We start from the raw sequence: 25,116 nt of genomic DNA on the forward strand, positions 1-25,116 counted from the left end.
TCATGCTTAAGCTTTAGACTTAGGTATCCATCACTTGGTAGCGAAGATGCAAAAGGATCTACACCGGCATTGAGGGGCTTTCTTCCTCTACTTCTAAGTTTCCTATTATGTTTGAGTCTAGGGTTCTCTACCCAGTTAGTCCCCTAAAATCTAAGTTATTCATTTTTGGATCCTTTTGGATTTTTTAATGCCTTATTTCTATAAAAGGCTCCTCTCCATCATACCCTTTTGTGCCTTACTTTAGGAAAGGGCGTTTGTTTTAGTACGCCAATGTAGGCTATTTTTATCACCTGAGGTAGGACGTAACCTCTGAGTCTTTCGCCAAGACCATGCTTGTTAAGTTTGTGAGCCATGTTGGTTGAGCCTCTAAGCCTTTTGTGCCACACTCACTGGTCTCTGAGCCACGCTTACTGGCCTTTGGGTCTAAAGTGGGGAACACGTCTTATGTCTTTGCTTGTGTTGGTGTACGAGACTATTAAAGGTAATGTATGCAACTCCACCATCACTCCTAAGGGGGGTTTGTTAGATATTTCGAACTTACTATAGAGTTTAGTCAAGTGTCCTTGGTGGTGTGAACACCCTCTTATTTAGGGTTAAAAGACAAAGGCCTTGGTGCCTTTAAAAGCATGTACTTGGGTCCTTCATTCTTATATATGAGTACCATTTAAGTTGTGCAATCTCTCTCTCTCTCTCTCTCTCTCTCTCTCTCTCTCTCTCTCTCTCTCTCTCTCTCTGTCTCTCTCTCACACACACACACACACACACACACACACACACACACTCCATTATGATGATGATATTTCATCCTCTATATCTCCATGTGGACCCACATACGCTCACTTTTTTGCATGAAATGCCGTTCTACTTTTCACATAACCATAAAGAGTTATTTACATTATAATTACATAGTGGCCATGTTTTGGAAAGGAAATTTAACTCTGCCCATTTTGGCACATTTACATTTCAATTGGTCAAATTGCATGTAAAGCTCCCATGTCCAAGTTTACTTGGTCGTAGGAAAATGCCTTAACCCTGTATTTGAACCTAGTATTTGTCCACACAACTTTTGTGTTAGTTGCACGCTTCAATCCCTCGTGCATGCATACAGCTGAGCTCTTTACCTGTAAACTGTCGTAACCCAAGCCCCTTGCTATCCTTCAGCTTCTCACTTAAGTGACTAGTCACATTGGCAATCTCATGAGTGGCAATATGTACCCTTATGTTGTAAAAAACACTCTCTCGAGTAGTTGCTTTCCTTTAAACCTCTTATCCTCAAGCACTTTGCAAAAATCTCCCACTAAAATCTTCCAATCCTTACTAACGTATTAGGGTTTTAAACAAGACCATAATGGGCTTGTGTATTGGTTTGAAAGTTGATTTTTAGATTTTAGCTTGATTGTTTTGTTTTTACAAAGGTGCTTAGTCATAAATGCCCTTATTTCACCTTTGAAGGTTGTTGCATGTTGAAGAAAGAATATAAAAGAAAACGTTATTTTGGATAACCATCATGCTTGATGGGACCAAGTATTTGGTGGTCGGGAGGAGAAAAGAGTGTTTTTGTCCTTGTGTAGGCTTGTAGAAAAAGACGGCTTGTAGTGTTGTAGAAAAGGTCTTGAAGAAACTTGGCTTGTAGTGTTGTAGAAAGCTCGCCTGTAATGTGGGTGGGTGTGTGTGAGAGAAATGTTTGGGTGTACTTATGCTAAAAAAAGAAACCTATGATTAAGATTCGTTAAGGAAATGCGATAAAAGCAATGTTTTAGCATATATTAAAGCTGGATAAGATGCTAAGGTTAAGAAAGGTTGGTTAAGGAAATATGACGTTTAATTAGTATATTAAAATGGGCGGTGATGCTCCTGCATTGTCTTCTCCGCATTGGCGAGGTTGGCAGCTAACCCCACCGCATGTCGCGAGAGCCAAGCAAACGGCTTCTTCGACGCCTTGTCTTCTCCATGCTTCTTTGTCATCTCGACTTACCCCGACTTCGTTCTTTACAGTCTAGACGAGTAGTCCGAAGAAGAAAGCGAAAGCTCAGGGCTGGTTTAGGGTTCCATTTTACTTTTCTATATATAGCTAGCTTGAAGACAGCTGGTTTAGGGTTCTCGCACATGGTTAACTTGAACCTAGAGAGAGCAGAAAGCTGGTTTAGTGTCTCTAGGCAAGGTTAAAGAGGCGAATATGTTCAGATAACAAAAAGCAGCAGCATTTTGAGAGGTTAGCTTGATCTTACAGAGAATCTGCAATGGGGTCTCTGTGCATGCCATATATTCTCCCTCAACTCTGCTTTGTTCTGATAATGTGCACGATAGTGAGCAAAGGTATGGCTTCTGGTGGTTACCTGATTGGCCTTGGCAGCTACGACATCACTGGACCTGCTGCTGATGTGAACTTCATGGGGTATGCTAACCCCAACCAAACTGCAGCCGGCATCCACTTCCGGCTCAGGGCCAGAACATTCATTGCTGCCTCTGCCGATGACAACACCACAAGATTTGCATTTGTGAACCTGGATGCATGCATGGGTTCTGACATTGTTACCCTCAAAGTGTTGGAGAGATTGAAAAAAAGGTTGGATCCATTTTCCTAGTAGATTCTGTAAGATAAGGAATGTATGTCTCACTTTTTAACATAGATTGTATGTGTAATTATCTGTTTACATACATACATACATGTGACAAGCAATGCATGTGAAAATCGCAAACATGTCGAACCAGCATGCGCATGCAGACGCGAGGTAGTATATTAAGAGTTGTACTTGCCTTATTCCATTGCTGCAAATTGTAGTTTAAGCTTACTTGCAGCTTCATGTGCTGACAGATATGGTGAACTCTATTCAGAGAACAATGTGGCCATTAGTGGAACACATACACATTCAGGACCTGGGGGATACTTGCAGTATGTTTTGTACATTATCACATCTTGGGGTTTTGTTCATCAGTCATTTGATGCTCTTGTGGACGGAATCGTGATGAGCATTGTGCAAGCCCATGATAATTTACGCCCTGGATCAGTTTATGTGAACATAGGTGAGAGCTTAATTAGCCTAGATTTTTTCAACTCGTAGAGTCTCCTCGTTTAGCAGTAGACGCACTTGGTATGCTTATTATGATAAAATTCGTTCAACAATAGGTCCATCACATGGAAACAAATATTTGCGCATAGGTGAATGCGCAAGAATATGTGCCCACCTGTAGTCCATGCAGATGCATGCTGGTGCACGCAATCATATGTTGGTGGCATGCAGCTATGCACAAGCATGTGTTCTATGCCTCCCTCTCCACTTTTTATATGAAGTTTGGCAACTCTGCAAATCTCACTATTATCTGCAGACTCCTCACCCTCTCTGCATATGGTCCATTCAATTAAAATCAGACTAATCAGGCCATGCGTTTGTGACGATGAATGGATTTTAAATGTCAGGTGAACTGTTGGACGCAAATATAAATCGAAGTCCAAGCGCTTACCTTAACAATCCTTCAGAGGAACGAGCGCGTTACCAGTATGACACGGACAAGGACATGACATTACTCAAGTTTGTTGACGATGAACAGGAAACAGTTGGAGCTTTCAGTTGGTTTGCTACACATGGGACATCAATGAGTCGGACCAACCAGCTGATTAGCGGTGACAACAAAGGTGTTGCCGCTCGCCTTATGGAGGATTGGTATAATACCAAGTTTGGAATACAGGGTGGCAAATCAGTGAAGTATGCAGTTGATTCTTTCAATTCTAATTGGCCTGAGAGCATCACTCGAGGTATGGTGAAAACTATGCTTAGAAAATGTGAAGTAAAGGGGTTCTTTCTCATTTTTGTGCAATCTTTGGTGTTACAGATGGAAAGGACTTGAAGCAAGCATCCAGTACCGGTGGAAAGCTGAGCCAAAGTACTCCCAGTATGATGCCGCGGGTTAGAAGTGCCATTTCTAGTACTTCTAGACAGCCATTCATAGCGGCCTTTTGCCAGTCAAATGTAGGCGATACAAGCCCGAATGTCTTGGGAGCTGTTTGCATGGACACAGGCTTGCCATGTGATTTTAATCACAGCACTTGTAATGGGAAAAATGAGCTCTGCATTGGCCGTGGCCCTGCGTAAGGTTCAACCTTCCTTTTGTGTGAGCCTGTTCTAATGCACTGATTTTTTTTCACTGACCCCAAATGATGCTTTGAATGGCAGCTTTCCTGACGAGTTTGCGAGTACCAAGATTATAGGTGACCGCCAATTCAAGAAAGCGGCCACTCTACTCGAAGCTGCATCAAAGAAACTGGTGGGGAATATAGATTACCGCCACACATACGTTGACTTCTCAAATGTAAAAATGGTTTTGCCTTCCACATCATCTGAAGGTGACAAGGGAAGCGTGGTCACAACGTGCCCTGCAGCTGTAGGGTTTAGCTTTGCTGCAGGAACAACAGATGGTCCAGGAGCATTCAGTTTTGTGCAGGGCGATAATCAAGTTAGTTGGTTTCTTAGAAACTAAGCCTAGTTGTCATGCTTAGATGGAACATGGCTAACTCAATAATCTGACATGCAGGGGAATTTGTTCTGGAAGCTGGTTGGGTCCTTGTTGAAGGCACCCAGTCAAGAGCAAGTTGATTGTCAACAGCCAAAGCCAATACTCATAGACACTGGGGAAATGAATGTACCTTATGCTTGGGCCGTAAGACTACCTGTTCTGTTTTTCAAGCTAAAAATCCTCCAGCCAGAAGTCATGCATGTGCCTTGGAGTTTATACTAATTGACATTGAATGATTCTGACCTTTGGCAGCCTGCTGTGCTTCCTTTGCAAATCTTACGGCTTGGGAATTTCATTATATTGTGTGTTCCTTCAGGTATGCTATTTTTCTTTTTTGGCTACATGTCATTACACGCAATATTCTAAAAGGACTTGTCATGGCTGCCCATGTTTTATTGCACCTTCAGGCTGGGGGGAAAGGGAGAACCCGTGGGGGTCTGTGTGTGTGGAAGGTTTGTTGCCTAACGTCTGCCGGATGGGACTGGTGCCAGCCAGGTTTGCGACCACTATCAGCCGCTGAGCACAATCACCATGATGAGCTGCAGCTGCAGTGCCTTGTGAAGAAACTTAAGGGGATGAGAATTTGGTCAGTGTGCGGTGATTGGTTGTGATCCTGGGGTTCACACACAACCATTAATGTGATTAAACATTTAAAATAAAGGCACACATAAGAATCTGACACCACACTGGGACTGCAATGGGCTGGCCTCCCCCTTGGAATTTATGTCATATTACCAAGGAGTATTTATCTGTTACAAGCTTTGGGGGTGCTTTATGTGTCTAGCACCAGGTTACAGTTTACAAGTACAATGACTCAAAAGATATCACATATCCACAAATCCACGGATCCTTGTGAATCTAAGAGAATCCTCAAAACATAGGATCCCATCTTTAGTCTCCATCATGGAGCATATAGTACTCTCGATGTTGAGGTTCGGGCAGCGACCAAGAGGTGGCAACCAAGAAAATCTCCATAGCTCTCATAGAGTTATGACAAGGCTTGGACGGTGGCCAATCGATAGTAACCAAGAGTATCTCCACATGTCCATGGTTTTGATGGTAGCAGGATTCTTGACCTAGCACGTAGCGTGAATAAGTCTATCTGGCCTCGAGCCAAAGAAAGATGGAGGTCCAAGAGTATATGCATGATAACATCACTTCCCAAGCGCATACATGCAAAAGAAAATAGTCCCATAGAGCAGTCCAAGCTGTCCACGGTCTGAATTAGTTCGGACAGCAAAAAAGTATGAAAATTGCATGAAAAAGCCAAAATCGCCCAAAAACAATTGTTTCGAAGTTGGGTAGTTGTTCGAGTCTCCACCCTGGTACAGATCCGTCCGTACAGTGGATACATGCTCGTGCAGTATGTACATTGTCTGTACAACAGCACTTCTACATTCCTGAAATCTGTTGCAATATGATTTTTAGCCCTATCCTCGCGTTAAAGTGTGCCAAAAGTCCTCGTATTGCTCCAAAAATGTCCACAACCAGCCTTAGGAGGAATCAACTAGCTAAGGAGAGCCTCCTTGTAAGCATCAAGCGCTTGTTTTTCACATATCAAAACCAACGTACTTTTTTATAGTATTTCTACTTTTGTTGTTGCTTTCCTTCATTTAAAACAAGTGATAGTTTTTAACAATTTGCTTTTCTTCTAATAGGTGCCTAGAAGATGGGCTCTTCACATGTATGATACACTTGATCGCGATCCAAAAACACTTCAATAGCTTCAATAGTTTTTCTTAGTCATTTTTTAAATTAACTTGTCCACCCATTAATAATGATGTGAACATGCTCCAAATAACCTGCTGTTTTCCTCACATGTCCCTGTTGGGTCCACACTTCATGTAATCCAATCAAGCCAATATTATATTCAGATTTGTTCACCATATCCTTCCATGTCCCCACCACAAGGGCTCTCTTACAAGGCTCCTTTTTGAGTCCAAATTTTTCCTAATGTGAGGCCAGAATCCCGTTCTTGGATGCCTTCTAGGATGTCCATTATGCTCGGAACCCCTATCTGGATAACCTCCCATTTTCAAGGCCTGTCCAAAAGTCCATAAATCCAGTAAATTTGATAACTGCCTTTAAATCCTGTAAATCTTGGAAATAGTGAAATCGGAGCAGGTCCAGCTCTCTCTTAGCTGGAGCTATTGGAGTAAGAACAACAAGTGAGAGTGGCTTATTGGCATGAGGCCAGGTTTGGTCTCTATGGGTTATTCTGTTGGTACTTCCCAAGAGAATATACACAGTTAGTCCAGGGGGTGTCCGACTTTGGACACGAAGAGTTGCCTTGTAAGAGAGAGGCTTCAAGGAATTTGCAGGTTTGGTGCCAAGAAGAGTTTGCCCTAAGCTTTGGTCTGATCGTTGGCTCCCTTGCCACATACATCACTCTTTGATACAGTTAAGTACTGGGAATGGAGATTGTGGCTTCAGGAGTACTGCTCCCCATTAGGAAGAGCTCTTCTTTTTCTTGTTGGTGATGGCTCTCCTAACTGGCTGCACGAGTGTAACATCCGCCTGTATAATTGACAAAGGCTGGGAGTGGAAAGTCTATTTGCCCTTAATGGCCTCAACACATCATGATCTCCTAACCCAAGTCGTTTGGCTCCCAATAATCTTCCCCTCTCCTCGAAAATACGCCGGGACTTTAGGTAAGACTGACTTACAAAATGCTCTAGGATAGCGGAATCGATCTAGATAATCCTCCTTTGAACCCCCTATACCTGTAGTGAGTCTCCTGCTCTGCATGCAGAAGACCTTTGAAGGTCTTCCATGATCCTAGAGAAGAGGCATGGCCTATGTCCCATCTCTTTGTAACTCTATTCCCCCTGCTCATCTCTGCTGGATACTTTCCACATAAGGGGCTCTCTCTCAATCTCCTTCCTAGTGACCAAAAGTGATTGCCAAAGTTCACCAGCAAGCCTTAAAAAATGTGAGGCTGGCATTGGACCGTCTGTATCACTGAATATCCATCTCAAACTAGGCATCCATTCCCTGCGTGTGTGGCGAGGAGTACATTCCGTGATTCAATGTATAAAAAAGCTCTTCCAGATGCCTTGGACTACACAGCAAGGCTCTGGTCTGCATATCATTATTGATAATAACTAGATGACCCTCATGTTTGGAAAGGATCATGGTCTCCCAAGCTGTAAGACTACTAGTGCTGTGCAAGGGCTAACATCGAGAGAAAGGCAGCATAACACATTTAGACACAATTGCACAAAAGTGGTCCTAACCTATTCCTTGTATTATGTAAAATGAAATTAAGTACAGAATGTTCTGGACAGCAAAGCTCTGTTCTGCATATCATTGTTGATAATAACAAGATGACCATCATGTTTGAGAAGGATCATGGCCTCCCAAGCTGTAAGACTACTAGTGCTGTGCAAGTGCCAACATAGAGAGAAAGGCAGCATAGCACATTTAGACACAAGCGCACAGAAGTAGTCCTAACCCTATTTCTTGTATTATGTACAATGAAATTAAGTACAGAATGTTCTGGACAGCAAGGCTTTGGTCTGCCTATTCTTGTTGATAATTCCTAGATGACCCTCATGTTTGAAAAGGATCATGGTCTCCCAAGCTGTATGACTACTAGTGCTGTGCAAGTGCTAACACACATAACACAGAGAGAAAGGCAGCATAACACATTTAGACACAAGCATACCGAAGTAGTCCGAACCCTATTCCTTGTATTATGTACAATGAAATTAAGTACAGAATGTTCTGAAGATCTCCCTATATATCAGCCCAATTAAGTACACAATTCGGGCCACATGTAACCTCCTCTCCGAATCTAAAGACTAAAGGGGATACTTTAAAATCCCCGAGGATAGTATCTGAGATAAAATAGTTGTATATTAGTACCTGATGAAATAATTGTATATAAATAAAACCCTCGTTTTCTCAGTAATAAAAGTCTTTGAGGTTTTAAGTGATTGCCTATTTTTTGTGGTGAATCCATTTTTACTTTAATATTTTTTTCTTCTTCATTGCCTGCTCAAAAGCTTTAATTTGTATAAAGTGCTTAATAATATTCGTATACACCTGGTATTCCATGACTTAAAACAGAATGTCTGTTTGTCATGATGCCTGACCGAGTAGTGATGAGACAACCCGTGTGGCTGTCTTATGATGTAAGGAACCTCTCAAAGGGGTGAAGAGAAGATCCTTAGTTTAATCTTGGCAGCTAATGGGTCGCGGATGGTCTTTTAGTGACTATCTAGTCGTGAAGACCTAACACTTCAAGATAGTTGTTCGGGGGCTGGTTATGGCTAGCTGGTGCTAGATTGATCCAAGGTTTGACCATGGCATTCAGTGGGAGGCTTGGTGACACATCAAGGTCCGGTCATAGTGTGGGACTGATCTTCCTACCTATAGTCGTGTGCTTAATGGGGTTTTACGTGAAAATATATCCTAGTGGTATGGGACACAAGGATATATTTTTGTGCAAGATCTCTTGATGTTCTCCAATCTTTTAGATTTAGAATGCCCTATGTCCTTCTGCATAGCTACCCGTGGTGGGTAACTTTGCATGGTAGTGCCAAATTGCCAATCTGTCGTAAACAAGGTACTGGTTTCCTTAGTTGTCTTGAGCATGGCAAATTACTTAGAGTAGTGTAAAACGATTATGTACCTAACGTTAATCCTTGAGATTAGGTTCTAATCAGGGCAAGGTTGGGGAGCCTTGAGATTAGGGGGAAGAGTGAAGGAAACTTACATGTGGCTAGGGTTCATTATTATTGATAATCCATGGTCACTGGCTATTTATGAGTGGACGATTATTTATTGTGGTCATATATTGTCATACTTGGGAGTTGGTCTGTGCTTGGACTAGAGTAGTGTGCTTGGACTAGAGTAGTCTTACTTCTGCCATGGACATGGCGGTTCATAGGTGGTCTTGCCAAGGGTACTGACAGCCTTTGGTGGTATGGGACTCTAGGGCTGACTGGCTTGGCCTATGGGGAGTGAAACCTTAGCCCTTGGCTCGAGGGAGAGTCCACAATTGGGTGGTGAGTTAGCTTGCATCCTTCTATGTTGTTCTAACCTTGTGTATCAGCCTATCAGGTGATCCTTCAAGAAAGGTCTTACAGGTGGTATCCGAGCTTGCCTGATCATGGAAACTACAAGGTTTGCATGTCTTGCATGTGTTGTCAAGGTTGCCCTATCCAGATATCTCTCGGTCACACCAAATCTATGTTTTAATTTTGCGAAGGAGTAGGTGCTTTCTTTGGTTTGGTGGCGAGAAGAAGAAGATTGTATTATCGTCCATTGGGGGCCAAATATGACCCATGGAACCAACAAACTAGTACAAGACAAAAAAAAAGTCTCCTTCTGTTACTATGAAGGGTAAAACTAGCAAGCTATAGAGAGAGAGAGAGAGAGAGAGAGAGAGAGAGAGAGAGAGAGAGGGTATGCTGTCCCGGTAGCCTTAAAATGTAGAAACTCTAATTTGGTGCATGTTGTCTTCTGCCAGGTGTTGTAGTAATCTGTTGTGCCAGGCTTTCTTATGATTGCAGTGCAGGTTTAATGCTTGTATGTGGCTATGGGTGATGCATAGGGGTTTGCCTATGGGATCATATCCATGCTCTGTGTACATACAAATGCAGCAGCTGTGGTGGCATGGGTGGCTGGAAGCATGGCAGCCTGTGCACAGCCGGGTGTATGGCAACTGTTCAGGACCTTATGGGCCATCTGGCGGTGGGAAGCAAGCTGTCGGCAGCATGGCACTCATAGGACAGCCGGGAAGAGAGAAAGCATGGCGATCAGCAGGGAGCAGAAAAAGCAGCCGCTTTAGACGAATTAGGGGGCATGGTTTTTTTTTAAAGAAAAACATGTCACTAATTTTGTGCAAAAGAAAGCAAGGTCCTTTTTTTTGGGGGGGGGGGGGCGGGGGGGGGGGGGGGGGGGGGGGGGAGAAGTGGATAGGGGGAATATAATTGTCTTGGCACACCATAAAAAAGGCCCCTGTTGTTTTTTCCAAATTGAGAAGCACAAGAAGTGTGTTTTTTTTTTAAAACTAATAAAAACACAGCTAGGGGAGCTTAAACACATCCTGCCACGCTTTGGGTGTGAGGAAAGTCCTTGGAGATGATCTATTGGATGGATTCACAACGCGGTTTCCATCTCTCGTGCGTGGAGCATCGGTAGGTGGTGTTTTTGGCATTCTCGTGGGAAAGCGTAGTTTTCTCTCTTTAAATTTTGAAAGTGAGTTGTTGATTTCTATCCAAGATTACATGGAGCCCCTATAATTTTTGATTATGAATCTAGATAGGGTAGATGTTATCCTAGGAAAGGAATGGTTTTTCAGTCATGTTGTTCATGTAGATTGAAAGGGTCATACTTTGTCCTTTGTTATGGAGGGTCTTCCAATGTGTCTTAAGGGTGATTTTGTGGTCCCAACCTCTAATCTTGTAAATTCAGAAAAACTTCATAATGTAGTTGGAAATTCAGATTATGAGGGGTTCCAGTGTGTTCTTGATCTCCTTTCAATTGATGTGAAGTGTAGTTTGAGTATGATAAAGGGATGCTTGGCAGGCACATGCTTTAGAAGACATCAAGGCTGATTTTGGAGATGTCTTCCCTATTGAATTGCCTTATGGTTTACCTCCCAGTAGGTTGGTCGATTGTAAGATTAGTTTGCTTCCGGTGTCTCAGCCTGTGAATATTGCATGTTATAGTATTAGCCGATTGGAGGAGGATGAGATTGCTCGATAGTAGTTGGAATATCTTGCGATGGGCCAGATGGGGAGGAGTAAATCTCTCTCAAATACGCGAGTAAATCTCCTTGGGGAGCTTCAAAGCTTTTGAAGCACAAGAAGGATGATACTTGGCGTGGGTGTGTGAATTACAAGAAGTTGAATAAGTTTATGATTAAGAATATGTATCTTCTTGCGAGAGCGGATGATTTGATCGATTGAGTGCAAGGAGTTGCCTGTTTTACGAAGATTTCCCTTCATATTGGTTATCACTAGATATGTATATTTGAGGAAGATGCCTTTAAGACAGCTTTCTATACATGGTATGGCCATTACGAGTTTCTCGTATTACCGTTTGGGCTTACGAATGCTTTTGCTACTTTCGAGCAAATGATATATATCTTTTTAGGGATTGTTTTGGAAAGTTCATTGTGGTATTCTTAGATGATATTTTAGTTTGTAGTCGTATCCTCGAGGGGCATGTTTTGAATCTCATGGTAGTCTTGGGGATTCAAAGACAGGAGCAACTATACACTAAACTCTTAGTGTGAGTTCTTTTGTTAGGAGCTTATATATCTAGGTCAATGGATTTCTTGAGTGGATTCAAAAAATGTTGGAATGGTCAATTCCTCAAAAAGTGAGGCAACTTCGAGCGTTCCCGTCTTTCTTAAAAAGTCAGTGAAGGATTATTCAGACTTGACTGTTCCTTTCACGAACCTTCTTAGAGGACGGGGACGAAAGTCCAAAGTACTATTACTTGAACTAATAGGCTTGACGAGACTTTCTGTACTCTCAAGCTCAAGGTGAAGGATGTTGGATCTTGGACAAACATTTGTGGTTGAGATTGATGCTAATGATTTCGCAATTGGGGCTGCCTTGTTTCAGGAGAGTTGACTTGTGGCATTTGAAAGCAAGTAGCTTGATGATAGCCAGGTTAGGTGGCATACTCGGGACAAAGAATTGTATGCTGCTATACATGCATTGAAAATTTGGAGACATTACTTGTATGGATCCAAATTTGTTGTCTTGAGATTGACCATGAGTCGATTAATTATATCTCTAATAGACTTGAACTGAAAGGGAAGAAGGCATGATAGGTAGAGCTTATACAAGACTTTGATATGGAGATTCAATATAGGAAAGGTAGTTTGAACCGGGTTTGTTATGTACTAGTCAAGTTTGCTTATAACAGTGCTAAGCATGTGGGTACTGGTTATAGTCCGCTATGATGATGTAGGGATACCAACCTAGATCTCCAGTAATAGTTGGACTTTAGGGTATTCAGATTGATGCGGCTAGAGATTTCTTAGCAGATATGCAATAAATGCTAGTCAGTGCACGAGAGGCTATCAGAAGTGCATAAGATCGTGCACGATTTTATGCTGATAGGCAACGTTTACCGAGGAAATGCTAGTTTATTTGACAGTGCCCAAGAGTTTAGAGACGTTACGCATCCCTGCTAAAATAAGAGGAGCAGCTAGCTATGGAGGCTCATAGATGATAGCCATGGCTATGGTGTGGAGCTGACAGTGATAGTGAGAGAAATAGAGAGAGCTAGAGAGTGAAAAGTACGACTCCAGAATGATGTTGTCATGTGCACCTTGCACTGGGGTACACAGTGACACACTGGCATGATCATCAGTGCAGCAGCAATTGCACAGTAGTAGAACCTTTTTCTAGGATTATTTGTCGTACGCCAAGACCCCATTGTGAGCCTGGAGTCCAGGGACAATTAGGCACGAGCTATGTAGGTTAGTCTCTGAGCTTTAGAGGTCAGTCAGTTGTCAGTCCTTTGAACCCACTCGGAGAATGGGTCAGTTAGTGCATGTAGAAGTCAACCCTAGCATTAGGTGAAGCATTAGCATGCATGTAGAAGTCTTTAGATATGTACATGGGCTTATTTGGCCTGTCCAAGGGCTAAGCTTAACCCTGAACAACCTCACTGACCAGCCAACCAGCATGGGAGTTGGTCTATACCTAGTCGGCCAGCATCTACTGCAGACCAACAGCATGTGGGGTATAATACTCCAGTTGGCCAGGTCATAACAGGTTGGACAGCATAATAATCAGCATATTTTCCCATGCGCAGCAGTTAATAGCATTTAATGCTATTTATTGGGTATTTTTGTCCATGCTGAACTGGCCGCCTATGCTGGCCGACCAGCAGCAAGGAGGCATATATATACAAGCGCATCAGTCCTAGTCAGTTCATTCAGGTATTCAGCAGTGAACAACAGCAGTTCAGAATTCCAACACAACTCTAGGCAACAAGGAAGCTCCTCTTCACATTCAGCCAGCATATGTGCAGTCCTACAGCTATTTGGACTTGCATCAGTGGCCAAGGAGAGTCTTCAGCAGAGCCTCGGGGTAGCTGGATATGCAGCCGATGTACAGTCTTGCTCGTCCTTGCGTTGGGCATTCATCTCATTTGTACTTGGCATTGTACAACATTTCTCCAAAGAATAATATAAACAAATACTCCTGCTTGCAAGGGGGGCCCTTCAGTGGGTATTGGGACCCAATAATGTGTCATCTTCCACATTCTCATTCTCTTCTCTCTCTCTCTACTCTCTAAAGTTGATGCTAAAGATTCTCACTACATGAAGGTATAAAGGAGGTCCTGTTGTGCATTATCATGATCAACCTCAATGCATGTGTCACTAGCTTGGACATTTCCCAATATAAAAGGGGTCTGGTGGACTCCAGGATGTTTAAATATTTGGAAAGTACATGGGGGATTATCCTAGAATACAAAGGACCACACTCCTAAAATTTAGGAGAGTTGCTATTTTTGGCCTGACTCCGATGGAAATTTTGTTCGCGTCATTACATCTGGAATTGAGCAGATACCAAGAGTTGGTAAAGTGCCTATGACATAATGTCTACCAGTTGGGATATTTTTAGAGATAAAGTTTATGGAAGGACCCATCTCTTAGATTGGGACATGTGGCAAGAAAGTGGACCAAAGTGATACAAGTGGCCTGACACTTGTTAGAAAGTGGATCAAAGTGAGACAAGTGGCCTCACACTTGTCACTTCAGCTATTGTGTGGCTCTCCACTTGTCATTGTAGCCTTCTCTTGCCATTTTAGCTCATGGGAGGCCCAAATCTATAAATTGGAGCCCTCTCTCTTCATTAATAGAGGCTCTCTTGCTGCACACTAGCCTCTACCACCATTGAAGGCTTTCCTAATGATGGCTACTGGCTTTCCTAATGATGGCTACTACCTTTCTCTCTCTCTTGAAGGCTGCCCATGAAGAATACCGACTGTTGGGAACTGTTTTGGAGGCTTCCATCGCGAAGAAATATTGAAGGCAAGGGTATTTAATCATTTATTATGATTTCTAGCCGTGGTACTTGTACCAACCTTTGTACCTATTGTACCAGCCTTTGTACCTACTATACCAGTCATTGTACTGGTTGTACCAGTCCTTGTACTTGTTGTACTTGCTGCACCACCCATTGTATCGGCTGTACCAGCTTTTGTACTTGTTGTACCAGCCACTGTACCTATTGTACTAGTCACTGTACATGCTGTACCAACATTTGTACTTGCTGTACCAGCCATCGTACCGATTGTACCAACCATTGTACTTGCTATACTAGCCACCATACCGGCTGTACCAGCCATTGTACCTACTGTACCGACTGAATGGAGAGTTGTACTTGCTGTACCAGCTCTATTGCATGAAGACCCGTGGTTTTTGGGGAAGAATCAGTACCCACACGGAGGTATATGGATTATGTTGTCGGCTCGGCATTTCTACAACCTATGTTCCGGCTCAATTGTCTTGTGTTGGGCTGTGTTATGGCATTTGTATATGGATAATCCGGCATTTCTTGTGGAGAGAGTAAGGCTCTCAAAGCTTGTACATGATATTATTTTCCTTGGGTGATAAAATACTCCGGGGGGGGCGGGGGGGGTCGGCCCATTCCGGCCTCTATGTGGTGTCACATATGCAAGCTCCATTTTCAGCATTTGTGGATATTTTGTCCAGCTTTTATGTTTTATGCAAAGTGATGATGGATATGTGTTAAGGCTGTGGCCATGATTAAATGTTTTAATATGCATTGATGGTATCAACAAGTGTGCCAAAGGTCCTAGTCTCCCAGGCATCCCCCGCGAGTTACATTGGTATCATAGCATAGGCTTTCTTGGAAGCGGAGGCTTTCTTCTATCAATAAGGAAGAGAAAAGATCTCAAGTGGGGACCACACTTACCATCATTGCTGTTAAGCATGGCCAGCCGCTTCATAGCTTATGAAGCAAGAGCATGAGAAGTAGACAGCTTGTTGATCTAAGAATTTATGAATTCACAAAATTTATCTTGGAAGCATGGAGTTGGTTTTATGTGCACACGTTTAGCACTCTCTCCATATGGATATTGTGGATTATATTATCAAGCTTACAGGCAAGCTATATGGAGATATATCTCAGGATATCTTAAGGATATGGTGCTGAGATATTTCTTTTGGCTTCATGACCAACCTGGCAAAGAAAAGCTAAGTATATTTTGAGTTTGCAAAGTTGGTGCTTTGGCTATTTACTATGAAGTGTTTTTGATGTTCACTAACCCTTGTATAGCTATGCAAGGAGAAAGGTGTTGTTGTTTGCTCCTTGAGATGGTTTCAGGGAAACATTGTTTATGGCTCCCTTTAATGGGATGAATTCTTTTCATGGCTCCCTTTATTGGGATGGATTATATCTATGGAGATTTCTTTCTTGGACGAGATTTATATAGATATTTCTATGGACGAATCTGTCCGAGTTTATAGAGAAGAAATCTTTGGTTATCTCATGGATATGATGCTTTTATGGATAAAGTCCACCTCTACTCCAAGGTGTGTGGTTAGCACGGAGTATGTGGTAAGAGTTATGGTATACAAGGATTATGGTATACAGGTCTATGGATTCTTGGACTTCTTTTCTAGGGATTTGGATCCATCCTCAGGTTTATGGATTATGTTTATAACTCCCTTTTACTGGAATGGATTTTTCTTTATGGCTCCCTTTATTTGGGATGCATTGGACTTATGGAACTCATGGTTCACATACCTTGTGTAGTGTTCTCTTGTCCTACGTGCTCTCTTGAAGATTGTTTCTACCATGTGTGGATGGAACAATAGAGAGCAGATGGAAGGGAACATGGGCACTTTAGAGAGTAGTGTCGAGCACAACATGCCGTGTGTAGTGTTCTCTTGTCCTACGTGCTCTCTTGAAGATTGTTTCTACCATGTGTGGGTGGAACAATAGAGAGCAGATGGAAGGGAACATGGGCACTTAAGAGGGTAGTGTGAGTTGGTGGCCGAAATGCCTATAAACTATGTGTAGGAGAAATGCTTATGGAACACCAGGTTATCTATGCCTGCGAGTGATTGTTTTATCTTGTTACTTGAGCCCACCTCTCATCCAAGGTGTGTGGTCAGAGTACTAACACGGAGTGCAAGTGGTAAAGTGGACATGACGCCTAGTTGGCACAGAACTTATATCTATGCCAAGGGTCATGTGGACCGATGCCTTATTGGCAGGAGACTTATTTTGTCTCGCCCATTTACTTGGGACATGGATTATGGTATCTCGACTTATGGGACTGTTTTGTCTCGCCCATTTATTTGGGACATGGATTTATTTATCTTTATGCCATATTAGAATCACTATCTCCCCATACAGAGGCCAAGAGGTTCATTGTTCATCTCACCATGCATGTGGATTCATGTTGGGATTGTGAGAGTTCAATTCAATGAACACTCCACCATACACATGGATTCGTGTTGCGATTGTGGAGTGAATGTTTCATTGTTTCCACACCATGCTTGTTGATCAGAGTTGGGATTGTATGGGAGAACATGGAAACTGTTGGGATTGGGAGAAAGGATTGCCAGAACTATGGAGAACCAGCTTTTCTGTCATCATGGTTTGTGCTCTTGAATGGCACCAGTTTGTGTGCATAGCACATGTTTCTGTGCGAGGCACTAGTTTCTTGTGCATGGCACTTATTTAAGTGTCTTAGCACCTGGTTGGTGATTGTCATTGGCATATGATTATCTCATTGATATTGGTGATTGAGACATAATTGGCTCTTGTGCCTGTGTCTAGCATATCTTCCATGGTATTCTCGCCCATTTATTTTGGGACATGATTTTGATATTGGTATTGTGGAGACTTATTTAGTCTCACCCATTTCTTTGGGACGTGGATTCTTCAGTTATATTGGATTTTTGAGACTGTCTCGTCTCGCCCACTTGATGGGACATGATTATATCTTGAATATATGGCTTGAAGCTTAAAGTTGCGGACAACTCTTAAGAAGTTGAGGAGGATGTCACCAGCCTGGACATTTCTCAGTATGAAAGGGGTCTGGTGGACTCCAGGATGTCTAAATATTTGGAAAGTACAAGCTTTGGGAATGGAGGATTATCCTAGAATACAAAGGACCACACTCCTAAAATCTAGGAGAGTTTCTATTTTTGGCCTGACTCCGATGGAAATTCTGTTCGCGTCATTACATCTGGAATTGAGTAGATACCAAGAGTTGGCAAAGTGCCTATGACGGAATGTCTACCAGTTGGGATATTTTTAGAGATAAAGTTTATGGAAGGACCCATCTCTTAGATTGGGACATGTGGCAAGAAAGTGGACCAAAGTGAGACAAGTGGCCTGACACTTGTTAGAAAGTGGATCAAAGTGAGACAAGTGGCCTCACACTTGTCACTTCAGCTATTGTGTGGCTCTCCACATGTCATTGTAGCCTTCTCTTGCCAGTTTAGCTCATGGGAGGCCCAAATCTATAAATTGGAGCCCTCTCTCTTCATTAATAGAGGCTCTCTTGCTGCACACTAGCCTCTACCACCGTTGAAGGCTTTCCTAATGATGGCTACTCTCTTTCTCTCTCTCTTGAAGGCTGCCCATGAAGAATACCGGCTGTTGGGAACTGTTTTGGAGGCTTCCATCGCGAAGAAATATTGAAGGCAAGGGTATTTAATCATTTATTATGATTTCTAGCCATGGTACTTGTACTACTAGTCTTTGTACCTGTTGTACTAGCCATTGTACTGGTTGTACCAGTCCTTGTACTTGTTGTACTTACTGTACCACCCATTGTATCGATTGCACCAGCTTCTGTACTTGTTGTATCAGCCATTGTACATGTTGTACCAACATTTGTACTTGCTGTACCAGCCATCGTACCGGTTGTACCAGCCACCATACCGGTTGTACCAAGCATTGTACCTGTTGTACCGGCTGAATGGAGAGTTGTACTTGCTGTACGAGCTCTATTGCATGAAGACCCGTGGTTTTTGGGGAAGAATCAGTACCCACACGGAGGTATATGGATTATGTTGTTGGCTCGGCATTTCTATAGCCTATGTTCCAGCTCAGTTGCCTTGTGTTGGGCTGTGTTATGGCATTTGTATATGGATAATCCGGCATTTCCCGTGGGGAGAGTAAGGCCCTCAAATCTTGTATATGATATTATTCTCCTTGGGTGATAAAATACTCCAAGGGGGGGGGGGGGTCGGCCCATTCCGGCCTCTATGTGGTGTCACATGTGCAAGCTCCATTTTCAGCATTTGTGGATATTTTGTCCAGCTTTTATGTTTTATGCAAAGTGATGATGGATATGTGTTAAGGCTGTGTGGCCATGATTAAATGTTTTAATATGCATTGATGGTATGAACAAGTCCCCCGAGCACCTGCCGCGAGTTACAGCATGTAACATTGGTATTAGAGTATCAAGTTGGTAACCCAACTCGGCTACCTAAAGAAGTGAGAGCATCCAGTGGATGGTTAAACTGCGGTCTGGAAAAGAAACCTAGGCCTCCACCATGTCAAGAGAGACATCACATCAAGAAGAAAGCCAACAGGAAGGAATGGAGGCACAAAGCTTCCAAAGAGAAAAAACGCTTCTGCCAAGCATAGAAGAGCTCCTGCGAACAATGATGGAGCAAATAAATTCTCTGAAGATGCATCTTGCTGCCGAAAAGAGAAGCCCAAAGAAGGCATCTCAGATCTGGCACGGGTACTTCCACATATTGAAGAACAAAGACGAAAAGATAACAAAGCAAAACAAAAATCAGATGAAGAAAAAGAATTGAGAGGTGCAGAGGAACAGAGGGATAGGGAAGCCACACGCAAATATGAGGAAGACCAATGCCGCAGAGAGAAAGCCGACCGAGAGTTCCTGCAAAGACTCAACTGGGAGGTTGTGCAAATCCTAACTCAGCAAATGATGGCACAAATTCTGGCGGCTCTACCTCAACAGGCTCCGAGTTCCTCGTCCTCCACTGCCCTGACCACCACCGTCATACGCACCTCTCCAAATTTTAGTAAGTATGATGGTAAGTGTGATTATACTGTAGTTACTCAATTTATTTATCAATTTGAAGCACATTTTCCATTAGCTAAAATCACAGATCCACAAGACAAAGTCCATGTGGCAGCACCCCGACTCACTAGGGAAGCTGTCACTTGGTGGCAACATTGGTCACAACTTCACACAGACTCCATCATAGGCCAATTCCATTTTCATTTTCGTGGCTGACCTAAAAGCCCGTTTTCTTCCCCCACAATACATGACCAATCTTGAGGATGAGTTTTACAAACTCACTCAAGGTGGTTCCCTTGTTTTGACCTATTCCAGTAAGGTCATTACAATGGCCAAGCAATTGGGCATATCGGAAGAAGATAAGCTCAAGCAATTTATTCGAGGTTTAGACACGACCATTAGGTCCCAGTGAGGAATTTTGAGCCTTAGACTTGTGCACGGGCACTGACCCTCTCTCAGAATCAGGACCTGATGTTGAACGGAGGTAAGGCCAAGTAGGTACAATCTACCCCAAGGCCCCAACAGCAGTCATCTACCCAGGGTAAGGGGGCTCAGAACAGCAAAGACCAAAAGGACCAAAAGAAAAATTCTTCGGGTCCATTCGATAAGAAAGATTCTACGCCCAAGAAGACTCTTGAGGAAAAAGCTAAGGAGGGCATCACTAGAGGATATCTCCAGTCCGATGAACAGACACGGTACAGGGCAGAGAACCGTTGTTTCTTATGTCACACTATGGGACACGGGAAGAAAGATTGCACTAAGTTCCAGGCTGAAAAGTCTACCAAGGCATCCACTTCCAAAGTAGCAACCCTAGCATCATCATCCACACCTCCACCATTAGCCTCAAATGCCATTCAGCTTTTATCCTCTTTGAATTCAGTGCCACTAGTAGGTTGAGGGCAAGACAAAGGCTCTCTTCCGTGCCTATGGCACTGCAAAGGGACAATAGTTCATTGTCCTCTTTGACATGGGCAGTTCTAAGGATGCCATCTCTCCACAGTTGGCTACCAAGATGAGTTGTACCTTGGTTCCTTATCATTTAGATGTGGATGGGTTTACCCTTGGTCTACGTACACACATCACTCATAAAGCTCAGCAATTTGAGTTTCAAGTTTAGCGGGCCACATTCCAACGGGATTTCATTGTTTCCCCTCTTTAGGGTGTGACATGATCTTTGGGATCCAGTGGTTTCGACAATATGCACCCATTCTTGATTGGAGGCAGGACACTTTCACCATTGTTGAAGGCTTTCCTAAGCCTCTCATGATCCGCGGGGATCGGAGGCCCAAAGAGCCATCAGAAAAGGTGCAGAGTGTGCGTTGTTATATGTCCGTCCGCTCTCAATCTAATGCAGTTCAAGTAGCACCCATAGGGGAGCAGCAGATGGCTGGTCTTTTGTCTCAATATAGCAACATCATGCTACGAGACGACCTCCCACCTACTCTCCCACCTAAGTACTTATCCAAGCAACAAGAGGAGAAGCATTCGGATGTCGAGATCTCTGTGACAGTTCCCTCTTGCTCCATTTTTGTCGAAGAGGCCATGAGCTACTGCAGGGGAACAGCTGATTTTGGCATGTTTGGCATGAGCTTGCTAATTGAGATTGAGCATCAGCTTATGGACATTGCTTTTGCAGATGATGCAGTTGCCTCCTAAGATGCTTCTTGCATGTGCTTGGGACTCCTTTGAGCAGGTGTAGAGCCACTTCAGGCTCTAGTGATTTGTATTCACAATGAACTTTGCACCATACAAGACATGTTTCTTTGTCTTCATAGCATGTATCGTCACCATTAATAGCTCTTTATAGCATGCTTTATGGCATCACAGCTATCCAGAACAATTCATCTGATCCCGCCATAGCTAGAACTGTTGATGTGGAGGCCTCTTTCAGCTGTGGAAAACCTGCTCCTCTTCACACCTTTCAAGAGGTCTGAAAGAAGGTATACAAGTTTCTATACCCCATTTAGCTTGTACCAAACCTTCTCAAAGCCTCTACTCTCTGATTGGGGAGTCCAAACCAAGAGGTGGGTTTAAGCTGCCTTACAAAATAGACAAGCCTGAATTCTGTGCATAAAAGGATAAGATTGGAGCATTTATTTCAAACATGGCATCCTAGCCTTTTAAATGCTTCTAAGTTCTGTTTCAGCCCTAACTCTAGAGTCTAGAAGCAGCCCTACCAGAAGAGAGGTGTGTTCTAGACCTAGCCCTATACCCCATTTAGCTTGTACCAAACCTTCTCAAAGCCCCTACTCTCTGATTGGGGAGTCCAAACCAAGAGGTGGGTTTAAGCTGCCTTACAAAATAGACAAGCCTGAATTCTGTGCATAAAAGGATAAGATTGGAGCATTTATTTCAAACATGGCATCCTAGCCTTTTAAATGCTTCTAAGTTCTGTTTCAGCCCTAACTCTAGAGTCTAGAAGCAGCCCTACCTGAAGAGAGGTGTGTTCTAGACCTAGCCCTAATCTGAACCCAAGAGCAGCTATGAGAACTCAGCTCCAACTTGGCCTACCTCACCCTCAAAGCTAGTCCAAGTGGGTAGTCAATTGCATAGATTGATGGAATAAAAAAAACTCTCATGAAGATGCTTTTCCAAGCAATAGCAGAACCTCTTATGATCACTGTGCGCACATCAAACACACTCGTTGCATATATGCATAGAAACTGGAAGATTTGGGAGGGAAAGTGCATATGCCCAAAGAAAGCAAAGTAGGAAGACAAGGTGGTCTGAGTGGGGGGCCTTAAGAGGTTTTGTATGATGAGAAATCTGAGTTTTTGAATTACTCAAAATTATCATACGTATCTGATGGCAAGTATGGAGTCGCATTTCACTATAAGCTGAGTATACTGAGCTTGAGGTTTACAGACAACTGTTAATTACTGTGTAAGGTCAAGCTATGAATTGACATCAAATAACAAATTTTGGATCCTTGGTGTTGCTACAGAGTTTACGACTATGGCGGGCAGGCGCTTAAGGGATGCTGTGAAGGCCACTCTAATCGCAAAAGGCAATGGAGACTTTGATGACGACACAGTTGTTATTATTGCAGGCCTTACAAATTCCTATTCTCAGTATGTCACCACTTATGAAGAGTACCAAGCTCAACGATACGAGGTATTCTTTTAGTGTGTGTTTGACTTCAGTGCTGCCAGGTAAGTTTGGGCTTGTAATGTTCATTGTGATTGAAGGTCAGCCATTGAACATCATCACACTTGGGGGAGATTTTGCAAGCGCTCATAGGGTGGGGATTGCATGTCTGCGTGTGCATGACAATGCGAGTGGGTGGGAGTGTGTGTGAATCTTTGTGTGCTGCTTGTCATTTCATCACGGTCAGCCATTGAACATCATCACACTTGGGGAAAAGACTTGTGTGTGTGTGAGAGAGAGAGAGAGAGAGAGGGTGCTTGGAAAGATGGTTAGTGTGGGGGGGTGTGAATGTGTGCAATATATCATTATTTCATGTTTGTGCTGCTTGTCATTTCATCACGGTCAGCCATTGAACATCATCACACTTGGGGAAAAGAGTCCTTGTGTGTGTGTGTGTGTGAGAGAGAGAGAGAGAGAGAGAGAGAGAGAGAGTGCTTGGAAAGATGTGTTAGTGTGGGGGGGTGTGAATGTGTGCAATATATCATTATTTCATGTTCAGCCATCGAAAATCATCACATTTGGCAAAAGTTTCCTTGTATTAATTTGTGTGTGCAGGTATGTGCATGGAAGCCCTTTGCCATGGGAAAACACTCATATACATGTGCAAAATATGCACATGGACCCGAATGCATACGTATATATGTTTGCATATTCAGTCTGGTCTGAATTCTCTTTTTTATTCTTTATCTGATTGTTCTATGTTGCAGGGGGCTTCAACTCTTTACGGACCACACACATTGAGCACTTACATCCTAGAGTTTACTAAACTTGCAACAGCTTTAGCAGAAGGAAAATCTGTTGAGCCTGGTGCACCCCCTCCTGATTTGTTTCATAAGCAAGTGGAGTACCTTCCAGGTGTGGTGTTTGATGACACACCAGTCAATGTGAATTTTGGGGATCTTATCGAGGATGTCCCTCCTAATGGGTCTCTAAAGGTGGGAGATGTAGTGACCGCAATTTTTTGGTCTGCATGCCCCCGAAATGACTTGTTTACAGAGGGGACTTTCTCTCTTGTTGAGGTACTTGATACAAAAGGAAGCTGGAAACCTGTTTATGATGATGATGACCTCTCTCTCCGTTTCTTATGGAGCCGTCCATCAAATCTGAGTCCTTACAGCCAGGCTACAATAAGATGGGAAATCCCTAACACTGCTACTCCTGGTACTTACAGACTACGGCATTTCGGTGCCGCAAAGCATTTTGGGGGTGGTGGTTTTCAGTACTTCAATGGTACATCCAGTACATTTGTGGTGTCTTAGTTTCAACAAGAAATAAGGGCCAATCCAGCCTCTTATCCATGCATATTACACCATCATGAAGCATGCTATGGTAAATGAAGCCTTTTATCCATACCTACTGCATCCACCACCATGAAATATACCAGCTTAAAATACGGTTATGTTATAGTATTGGTCATGGAATGAAGCATTAAAAAAGGACACGTGTGGAGGAACACAGGAATAATTGATGCTAAATCATAGTCGTATATATTATGGTCAGAAAGATCTAAAAAATGCGGTTTTTTCTATTTAAACTTGTATATGTAATAAAACTGTGTAATTTATGTCATAAAAGCGTGCAATGTATATGAAGTGTAAATGTGCGGCCACGGTTCGATCTATTGTATATTAAAACTTACGGTGAGGATTGAATGAGGAAATAGCTTTGTTTTTGTTCTTTTTGTTGCTTTTCTAATCAAATAGAAAGAATTAAACCTGTGGCAACCTTTAATTCTTAAAGTACACTTATCGTGGTGGTATTAATAATGCCAAGCACAAACTAGATTATTTTCACACATTTTGCCTTTATTATTTGAAGTGTTAACTCTTTTTGAGTGCTCCTCTTTTAGGGTTCTCCATCCTAGGGCATTTTGATACCCTAGGGTCCTCTTTTAGGAATGGGGCTTTTTTAAGGGAAATCATGCATGCAAAGAAACTACTCTAAGTGCTTGGGAGGGGGCTCAAGGTCTCTTCAAATGCATTTCCCTAGCTCATAAAAGGAAAACTAGATCTTGGGATCCAAAGACTTTGAAGGGGGATGCATAGCTAGAAGAAGAAAACCACCCAAGTGGAGTAGATTGATAAATAGGGAAGATCCACTCCTTTGGCATCATGGTGTCAATGTTTGTAAGGTAAGAGAAAAAGCCAAAGATTGGATAGGGTTAGAACTCAAGTTCCTCCAATACAAGGGAAAATATTAGTGGGCCTGTAGGTTTATTTCCATACAAAAAGCATGTAGAATTATTATTGTGCCAAAATGTAACAATATGACTTATGAGGGGAGTTTTCGTTTGCTTACTTATAGAACTATTCAGTATAAATAAGATACTCCTTATAAATATAGGAGCCTATCCACAACCTTTTAAAAACCATTATTTGAAGTAGTTAATAAATTTCTTAAAAATAAGGATCTTTTAGCAATTTTTACAAAAAG

At 42.7% G+C, this 25,116-nt stretch overlaps 1 protein-coding gene across 1 annotated transcript; it reads left to right on the plus strand.

Annotated features, from left to right (window-relative positions):
• The first annotated feature begins 1,774 nt into the window (after positions 1 to 1,774).
• LOC147611090 (neutral ceramidase 2-like) lies at positions 1,775 to 24,186 on the plus strand. The gene is made up of 9 exons (XM_086785746.1): positions 1,775 to 2,566; positions 2,816 to 3,024; positions 3,419 to 3,754; positions 3,832 to 4,087; positions 4,173 to 4,452; positions 4,531 to 4,656; positions 4,765 to 4,828; positions 22,481 to 22,650; positions 23,391 to 24,186. Exons 1-9 carry the CDS (start codon positions 2,241 to 2,243, stop codon positions 23,940 to 23,942), a joined length of 2,319 nt encoding a protein of 772 aa, XP_086641872.1. The 5' UTR covers positions 1,775 to 2,240; the 3' UTR covers positions 23,943 to 24,186.
• The last annotated feature ends 930 nt before the right edge of the window (positions 24,187 to 25,116 follow it).

This window comes from Cibotium barometz, chromosome 48 (assembly GCF_041138505.1).
Source record: "Cibotium barometz isolate CiBa-2024 chromosome 48, ASM4113850v1, whole genome shotgun sequence".
Classification (NCBI taxonomy): Eukaryota; Viridiplantae; Streptophyta; class Polypodiopsida; order Cyatheales; family Cibotiaceae; genus Cibotium; species Cibotium barometz.

Excerpts from the sequence above, each read along its gene's own strand:
- LOC147611090 (XM_086785746.1), top strand. The coding sequence starts at position 2,241 with ATGGGGTCTCTGTGCATGCCATATATTCTCCCTCAACTCTGCTTTGTT. Across the intron at positions 2,567-2,815 it reads TTGGAGAGATTGAAAAAAAG|ATATGGTGAACTCTATTCAG; the intron begins GTTGGATCCATT and ends ATGTGCTGACAG. Across the intron at positions 4,088-4,172 it reads TGCATTGGCCGTGGCCCTGC|CTTTCCTGACGAGTTTGCGA; the intron begins GTAAGGTTCAAC and ends TTTGAATGGCAG.